This window comes from Myxocyprinus asiaticus, chromosome 47, assembly GCF_019703515.2.
Source record: "Myxocyprinus asiaticus isolate MX2 ecotype Aquarium Trade chromosome 47, UBuf_Myxa_2, whole genome shotgun sequence".
Classification (NCBI taxonomy): Eukaryota; Metazoa; Chordata; class Actinopteri; order Cypriniformes; family Catostomidae; genus Myxocyprinus; species Myxocyprinus asiaticus.
Window position 1 is genome coordinate 722,501 of NC_059390.1, and position 10,000 is coordinate 732,500.

At 41.7% G+C, this 10,000-nt stretch overlaps 1 protein-coding gene across 3 annotated transcripts in view; it reads left to right on the forward strand.

Moving 5' to 3' along the window:
• The window catches only part of LOC127436445 (transcription factor ETV6-like), a 29,493-nt gene that overhangs the window by 18,811 nt on the left and 682 nt on the right, over positions 1-10,000 (forward strand). For all 3 annotated transcript variants that reach the window (XM_051690598.1, XM_051690597.1, XM_051690599.1), the window contains 4 exons: positions 1,535-1,699; positions 3,414-3,545; positions 7,234-7,830; positions 8,394-8,536. In XM_051690598.1, coding sequence (XP_051546558.1) covers positions 1,535-1,699; positions 3,414-3,545; positions 7,234-7,830; positions 8,394-8,536 — 1,037 coding nt within the window. The remainder of the gene's footprint in view (positions 1-1,534; positions 1,700-3,413; positions 3,546-7,233; positions 7,831-8,393; positions 8,537-10,000) is intronic.

Below are 10,000 nucleotides of genomic sequence, written 5' to 3' on the forward strand. Positions count from 1 at the left end.
CAATGGAAGTCAATGGGGTCAATAATCTGTAAACATTAAAATACTCACTGTTTCAAAAGTATAGACACAAGACATAAACAATATGTGTGTTAACATGATTTTACTGTGATTAAATCACTTACTAACCGCATCTGTGGAAAGTTATAGACGATTTTACAACTTCGTTGCCATGACGATGTAATGTCAACAATCCCTAAAACGACAAAAATGACCATTTTAACTAATTTACAGCTCAAATAATACACGTTTTAACCGAAGAATTGATGCAAGTGCTTTTATAAAATTATAAGCGTCACATTTCTGCCTTTAAACCTCCAAAAATTGGCCCCATTGACTTCCATTGTAAGTGTCTCACTGGAACACACATTTGTGCTTTTTAAAGAAAAGGAGGAACGAGTCTAATTTTTGTGGTAATCAACATTATGACACAAATGCTGTTGATTGAGCTCAACTTGTACTGAACCCGGAATATTCCTTCAGCAGCTTTCTTGCAATAAACTGCTTTCTGGTGACCAAGTAAACTTGGTCATTGGCAAATCAATTGGTTGATTTTAGAACTAACAGAAGGGGAATGCCGTGCCGATAATCACAAATTGGCCAAATATCGGCAGATTAATCAACCTGGCTGATGTGTGAAGGCAAAAATGGTGGGAAACTGAAATGGTGACCAGTTACAGCATCTAAAATACACACTTTCACATATAGATGGATAGATAGATGTATAGATTAGTAAATTTGAACCTAAGATCTTGATGTTGCACGTTCATGGACATGTTTGTATCGTCATGACAGCAGTGTTTTGATGAGTGAAAGTGAGCGGGGGATTATTCTGTGCAGGGGCTGATGGGAAGGGCTTCGGCCACCCCTGGCACATACAGTCGTGCAGATGTTCTGGATCAGTGTTTTCCCATGCTGAGCGAAACTGAGCAAAATCTAAGTTCACAGCAAACACTTGAAACATCACGCATGATCATTGACATAGAGACACGTGCACTCATACACACACACACACTTGTGTTTACTGCAACAGTTCATATGTGCTGATCATTTTGATGTCATTCATTAAATTTGAATTTTTTTGTTATATCTCAGTCAGTTGTGTATTTCATACTACTACTCTCCATCTTATATCCAGCTAATCTGACTTTTTATTCCAGATGTTTTATGAATTTTGTGCACAATGTTTGACCGATAGTGGATTTTAGTTGGGCAGCTGCCGATAACCGATGAATCAACCGATAGTTTTTAAAATTGATACTGAATGAAAAAATGACACTCAAAGTAAAATTAAGCTAGCAAGTAAGCTAGTAAAATTATTCCAACTAATGAAATTTCATGTCCATTTTTTAATTTATTTATTTGGCAATTAATAAGCAGGATAATGTACAGTCAGCCAGTTTTATCACAAAATAAACCCCTTCAGGGTGATACAAGGTTTATTTACCGATATTGACCGTCCCTTACATGCATGAAGTTTTTGTTTTACTTTGAATTTACTAATAAAGCTAAAAATGGATTGTGTGTGTGTGTGCAGGTATGCAGCCGGTGTTCTGGAGCCGGGAGGACGTGTCGCAGTGGTTGCGGTGGGCGGAGCATGAGTTTGCGTTGCGGCCGATCTCCAGCGCCAGTTTCCAGATGAACGGCAAAGCTCTGCTGCTGCTCACCAAAGAAGACTTCAGATACCGATCTCCACACTCAGGTTATACACACGGCCCCAAACCAGTGTTCAAACGTTACTGTATCACACCTTTTTAAACAGTATTGAAGGAGTTCACATGTATGCTGGACACTTGCATCACTGCTTCTCCTTCACTAGACGCTCCAACTCATACATCTGGCCACAATTTATTTGTGTCTACTAAGCTAATTTCAAGCATTTCAGCATAAGTCTTTAGATCAAAATGGTTTTGAGGTCACGAGTAACATCAATCGGGGGATAGCTTTGTGTTTGTGTTGAACAGATCTGGTTGATAGCGGGCTGATGTTTACGCTGAGAGAGAAATTGAGCAAACAGTGGAAGGCTGGTGGTTGAATCGGGGTTTTCTGTCCTCGTTGTTTGTAGAGGAAGTTGAAAGTTGGGTAAACGCCTGATGAGGAAGTGTTAGTGCGTAATCTAGCCACAACTGTAAACTGGCAGAACCAGGAATTTCCCCCTCATGAATAAACTGACCAGAAAGCAAGAACTGAGAGGTGTGTGTGTGTGTGTGTGTGTGTGTGTGTGTGTGTGTGTGTGTGTGCACTTCCTTTTTGAGAATCATTTCCTTGAAGTTTTTTCAGGAAGCTCTTTTAAAATGGGATACAATTTTCATGAGACAACATGAAGATGGATCACTTGCTCGTCTAATCTATTCTTGTGCCCTCATATTTTTTTATTTTAATTTCCAATCGTTCCAAGAATGTACATAATCTGCAGTGGCCCCACATGTTATTTGTTCACTACAAAGAATGTCTGAATGTCATTTGCATTAGGTAACAAAATATCAAAGCACATGTCATCTGCAAACAGACGGCAAAATCATTTCCTGAATACATATTTTTGTTTTGCAGTTGAAATGGCAGAATTTTGTTTTTTCATACCCCCTTGGCATGTCCTTTTAAGCTTAAATCTAACAGGTTTATTAAAACGAGAGAACTGTTTTCACATTTTACCTAGCAACACCTGTATTCACACTGAATATACTCTGTCAATGTATGGTGGCCTCTCATTCCTTAAAGGGACAGTTCACCCAAACATCATTTACTCACCCTCATGCCATCCCAGATGTGTATGATTTTCTTTCTTCTGCAGAACACAAATGAAGATTTTTAGAAGTAGGTCCATACAATGCAAGTGAATGGTGACTAGAATTTTGAAGCTCCAAAAAGCACATAAAGGAAGCATAAAAGTAATCCATACGACTCTAGTGGTTTAATCCATGTCTTCAGAAGTGATATGATAGGTGTGGGTGAGAAACATCAATATATAAGTCATTTTTGTTATAAATCTACACTTTCACTTTCACATTCAGCCACCTACTTGGTCAAAGGAGGAGAATTATAATAAAAAGGACTTAAATATTGATCTGTTTCTCACCCACACCTATCATATCACTACAGAAGACATGGATTAAACCACTGGAGTCTTATGAATTACTTGTATGCTGCCTTAATGTGCTTTTTGGAGCTTCAAAGTTCTGGTCACCATTCAATACTCTTCTAAAAATCTTCATTTGTTTTCTGCAGAAGAAAGAAAGTAAAACACATCTGAGATGGCGTGAGGGTGAATAAATGATGAATTTTCATTTTTGGGTGAACTGCCCCTTTAATGCTTCATTATAGTTGCGTGCATAACACCTGAAATGTCATACATGGACTGACGTGTGTGTGTGTTAATGAAGAACAGTGCATGACTGAGATGTTCTGATGTTTTACAGGAGATGTGCTTTATGAACTACTGCAGCACATATTAAAACAGAGGAAGCCGCACGCACTCTCGTCAACTTATTTCACTGCCGGATCCTCCCATCCACTTGCTGATATGCCACTGCAACAACACAAACTTGAAGGTGACAACAAGTGTTGATTAGTGTATATGCTCTAAATAGAGGTCGAACCATAGTTGAGTACCAATATGTAAGGGGGTGCAAAAGGCCGATAACCAATTAATCGGCCGGTAGTTTTTAAAATTGATTTATAGAATGTTAAAAACTCTTTCCTTACTATGATGGGCACAGACATTGAGACTACAAGAGTCCAAAATGAATAAGTTTATAGTGCGGCAAAGTCCCAATAATAACCAGAAATAAATGAATGTTTGGTGCACAACATTTTTGGCGGGACTTTTAACTATAAACAAGCCCGGAATACACATACTTATTTGGAGATGACGGAGACTTGGCTCTGTTACAATCCTCTATATTTAAGTATTTACCAAATTAAGCGCTTTATAGCCTACATGCACTAGATTCAAAATATTGGCAACTATCGGCATCGATTTTGCTGGTAACTGATAGTTCTAAAAAGCAACTATCGGCACCGATTAATCGGTAAAACCAATACATCTGTCTAACTCTAGCTCTAATAATGAAATGTCATAGTTATTTTTTTTTTTATTATTATTGGTTTTCTCCCCAGTTTGGAATGCCCAATTCCCAATGTGCTCTAAGTCCTCATGGTGGCGTAGTGACTCACCTCAATCCGGGTGGCGGAGGACGAATCTCAGTTGCCTCTGCGTCTGAGACCGTCAATCCACACATCTTATCAGGTGGCTTGTTGAGTGCGTTACCGCGGAGACCTAGCGCGTGTGGAGGCTTCACGCTGTTCTCCACGGCATCCACGCACAACTCACCACACGCCCCACCGAGAGCGAGAACCACATTATAGCGACCACAAGGAGGTTACCCCATGTGACTCTACCCTCCCTAGCAACCGGGCCAATTTGGTTGCTTAGGAGACCTGGCTGGAGTCACTCAGCACACCCTGGATTCAAACTCACCAGGGGTGATAGTCAGCATCAATACTCGCTGAGATACCCAGACCCCGCTATGAAATGTCATAGATAGACATGTTAGAGAAACACTCCCCTTGTCTGTTATTGGTCAGACAAACCGCTAGTCCCACCCCCAAACTCACACCATTGTTCGAGTCAGGAGTTGACATGTCGGACGCTCTAACAAACAGATGAATGTTTTGAAAGCGTCACAGTGTTTACACCCTACAGAAAGTCAAACTAGGGATGGATTACTTGTAGCTGACTTATTCTGAATATTAAAATGGGACACAAGAAAGAATTTGATCATTTTTATATAAAACTGACACACTTCCCATTTAACAATGGGCATCAGTCAAGCAGAAAATAGTCCAGGATTGAAAGAATGGTTCTAGATTTGGCTGAATTCTGTGAATTTATGATACACAGCAGTTCATGGAGACTTGAGGAAGTTGGTAACCTGGTCGTCCTCCGTTACCATAAATAAATAATTTGTCCACTTCCCTGAATGATCCTCTTGATGTTTTACGGGGAAGGTTTTGCTGAAACCGGTTTCATACCTGCAGTTCACATGATCGTGGGGAGGAAGTGGCTTTCTGGAATGTTGACAGATAAACCGGTTCCACAAGGAAATGCAGCTATATTTAAACAGCCTGTTTCAGGGTTTGCAAAGTATGCTGCTTTTATCTTCTGTTTGGAAAAACAATACATCAATATAACTCCGTATACTGTAAATGAAAACACTTCCTGATAGTCAGATCAACATATTTAATGAATCTCAAAACTCTAACATGTCATATAGACTGCACTGATTACTTTTTATGTTTTGGAAGAAGATAATGTAAATGTACACGTTCCTCATAAGCAGACTGTTTTGTAGATGATGCATTAGGCAGGTTAACACACAAACACAATAGAGAATTGACAACGTCAAACTCGTGAGACTTTTGCTGTTCAGAATCAAAGATTCTTTCATTGCAGTAAATGTAAACTATTCCTGGAAAACAGCAGAACTTTATTCCTAAATGTGCTTGAAGGTGTCTGGTGGCCTCTAGTGGACATTCAGTTCTGCAAACATTCTGTCACTACAGGGTTATTCAACTTCATCGAGGAAAAGCTTCCATCTACAGATATCGTGTTATAGTATAGGCCTAAAATATTTTTTCTTTATATAAATAAAAGATCTGTTTACATCAGGGATGGGGAACGTCAGGCCTCCGGGCCGTATAATGCCTGAGAGACCATTTGAGAAATCATTTGAAAAGCAAAAAAAATGGACTGTAAAAAAAATATACAATTCATTAATTAATCATTTAAAATAATAGCAATGTAAAATATCGTATACTAGACAGACCGTTCAGTGTTTGTTCTTGGTGCGTGAGCACGTAACGGAATGCGTACACTAATTTTAACCCAGAATCAGAAATTGCACGCGATTATATGGCCCGCAAATAATTATGTAAATACTCAAATGGCCCTTAATGGGAAAAAGGTTCCCCACCCCTGATTTAGAGGATTGCAAACTACTCACCTTTCAGCAAGTCACCTTTTCTGAAGCTAATTTGATAAATGTTTTGGTAAAATGTTCTGCATTTTCCATATTAAAATCACTTTAAAAGCTAGCGTTAACACTTAAAAAGCTTTAAATACAACAAACAAATCAACTAAAAATATCCGGAACACCTGCTATGACTTAATCGCCCTTTTCACGAGTCTGAATCCCTGTGTTTATAGTTTTCATTTGTTTATCCTTTTTTTTTCTCCCCTAATTCGGAATGCCCAATTCCCAATGCGCTCTAAGTCCTGGTGGTGGCGTAGTGACTCGCCTCAATCCGGGTGGCGGAGGACGAATCTCAGTTGCCTCCACATCTGAGACGTCAAGCCGTGCATCTTATCACGTGGCTTGTTGAGCGCGTTACCATGGAGACGTAGTGCGTGTGGAGGCTTCACGCTATTCTCCGCAGTATCCACACACAACTCACCACGCGCCCCACCGAGAGCGAGAACCACATTATAGCGACCACGAGGAGGTTACCCCATGTGACTCTACCCTCCCTAGCAACTGGGCCAATTTGGTTGCTTAGGAGACCTGGCTGGAGTCACTCAACACGCCCTGGATTCGAACTCACAACTCCAGGTGTGATAGTCAGTGTGTGTGAGATACCCAGACCCCAAACCGGTTCCATTCTTTAAAAAATGCTGGAATCGTATGACCTTCGTGACTTTTGGTTCCGTTAACATTACTCCTGTGTGCAGTTTTCCGCGATGCGTCTGGAACACCGTGTGTTTCCAGCAGCACATTTCTGCAGTAGCGATGCTCTCTACTGACTCTACAGCATAAAACACACAGCTCTACCAGTGTATTTGATTCCCAATCGAACGAGTCTCGAGCCGGCTCTTTTGAATCTACAGCGCGAAACATGCAGCGATTCCATTTATAGTCCGGTATACAAGTAATATTATACTCATGTGCAAGTTATGAATGTCAAGCTCAAAATTAAACTGTGTTCCACATTAGAACTGTTTTTTTCCTCCACAGTTTTGAAAACAATCTCCACAACCACATATTTTGTAAAACAATGACGTTAAGAAACTGAAAGTAAGTGTGGTCTTTGATAAAATCAAGAGAGAATGAAATGGTACATTTGTGCATGGCAGGTAAAGCTGATGAGAGTTATAATGTATCACGTGCAATTTTAATTTCTTCCATTGTGTAATGTGTTATTAATTTGTTGTTTGACGATGTTTTTCTCTCTTTATGGCAGAAACGGTACGCCGGCCACTGCGTGGTACAGACAGCCTGGCATTGCAGCCGCCCACCATTGAACTGCGTCACCGCTCGCGCTCGCCCCATCACCCCACGCCACTGCGCTTGTCCGGTGAACACCCTCGACCCACCTCGGCCGAAGACCTTCAGCACGCGTCCACCCAGCTACCTGACAGCAACCATCATCTCCCAGATGACATGTACCCACTATCTGTGTCGCCCGCAGCCCCAAACGGGCACTGCGCCCTTCCTCGCGACGCCCCACGACCCGTGAGCCCATGTCAGGACGAGGCGCCGCCGCCCCGCGTCATCCAGCTCATGCCCAGCGCTATCATGCACCCCCTGCTGCTGAGCCCGGGCAGAGGGGCGACCCCAGGCGACTTCAGGCACAGCCGGGCGACCCCTCAGGAAAACGGGCGAGAGGGCAAAGGTCAACACCACAACCATGTCCACTATTCCTCGCACGCCCTGAACCTCGCAGGACATCAGGCGGGTCTGCAGATCCCCGTACAGGACGATCGACAGTACCGCAACCAGATCATCATGCCCGTGTCGCCACCCGAGGAACAAGGCACGCCCATGGGCCGCATCGCTGGTGAGATGCCCGACTCTTCTTTCAAAGTTGAAGTGCGTTAAAAATCACAATTGACCCTTCGCTAAGCTCCGCCCCCATCGGTTACTTTTGCTCACTTATGTAAACTTTACAGAACATCCCATAGGAACGAATGTGAGATTTCACACGGCAAAAAATCTTTTTCTTACTGAGTAATTAGTAAAACATCTAAACATCCTTAAAACAGAGAAATCTAATTTGGGTAATCAAATATAGGTGTCTGTACTGATGTTAAACATGTTTATTTGGAATAAGGACTGACTTTAATACACATTTGGAAAATGAAATGCAACATATATTCTCTCTGGGTACAAAGTGTCACTATAAAGTCCCCAGCAGCAACGATGGACAGTATTTTGGGATAATTTATGTAAAATTCCATTTACACAGGACTTCCATAGACTTGCTATGGTAGGATTGGTCAGTAATATTTTAAGGTGAGGCGAAGGGTCAGTTTCGTGCAGATCACTATATCTTTCTCCATGGACAGCATGATTTGGTGACGGTGGTGTTTGTTGATGTTGTAAATGTTCTCCTGGTCTCAGACTGCAGGTTGTTATGGGATTACGTCTATCAGCTGCTGTCTGACAGTCGCTATGAGAATTACATCCGCTGGGAAGACCGCGATACCAAAGTCTTCCGGATCATGGACCCCAACGGTCTGGCTCGCCTGTGGGGGAACCATAAGGTAACGAACAAAATGTTTTTTTGTTTTTTTTTTTTCAAAATAAGACTGCACTGTTTCCTGTGTAAGACTGGCGGTGTGGTGATCAGGGTTCAGGAAAAACCTGGAAATATCAGGGATACATTTTAAAATGGTAAATACCATATCTGGAAAAGACAAATTATTAAAATCTATAAAAGTCCTCCAGCCAGGTCTCCTAAGCAACCAAATTGGCCCGGTTGCTAGGGAGGGTAGAGTCACATGGGGTAACCTCCTCGTGGTCGCGATTAGTGGTTCTCGCTCTCAATGGGGCGTGTGGTAAGTTGTGTGTGGATCGTGGAGAGTAGCATGAGCCTCCACATGCTGTGAGTCTCCACGGTGTCATGCACAATGAGTCACGTGATGAGATGCGCGGATTGACGGTCTCATAAGTGGAGGCAACTGAGAGTTGTCCTCCACCACCCGGATTGAGGCGAGTAACCACACCACCACGAGGACCTACTAAGTATAAATGTGGTCAAATTGGGCATTCCAAAATTGGGAGAAAAAGGGGAAAAAATTATCTATAAAAGTCATGGAAATTTCTGTACAAAGCCAAAAGTATCCTTTTAATACAACATTAATGTACTGTTTTGTTTTCTTTTGGTTAAGCATAAACGTCCCTAAATTGTGTTAGGCTTAAAACAAGAAAAATAAACTTAATTCACGATCTATTCTCTGAAAACAAGTCGTAAAGCTGAAGTGTGTAAATTCTGCACCACTGACTGGAATTGCACAAATAAACATTGTTTTTAAACAGATAGTCCCGCCCCCAACTCACGGCATTGGTCGGGTCGTTGTTGTGTCGAGGGGTGTCTTCCCCATACAACGACGTAACTCGCAGCTCAACCACCATTGTACGATGGGTCGTTGGAGAAATTACCTAGCTAGTTACGACTCCGAATCCGTAGTAACTGTGTCGCACATCCATCGTTTGAACCACGTTGGTTCAACGACATAGAGCCGTCATTAATGACACTACGCAGAGGGTGAAGTAATAACTTCCGCGAATATTAAATTATAATAGCTCATTTACATGTACGCCAGAAAGCTGTTTAATGCATAAAAGCTGCTGAAGACACTAAAGCGGCATGCACGTTGTAATGCAACAGATGCATATGCTGCAATAGATGGGTTTCCCTTTACATCAGACTTCGTTGTTCCCCCGACGCCCTTGAGCACAAACGCACATGCGCACACTCCAAAAATATGTAAATGCCACTTATGCATTAACATAAACACATAAAAGACGTGTTCTCAGACAGAAACAGTGTGTGATAAAGTGCTTTCTCTTAACAGTCTTTAATCCCTTAAACAGCCACATTCATGAGGTTTCAGAACGCCGAAGGAATTTTTATAGTGCCACAGAGTGCTTACAGTTTTCCAGAAAATGCCCCTAAGAATGGCTTGCTTATAGTACCATTTCATTCTCTGTGTAGTATTTAAAGT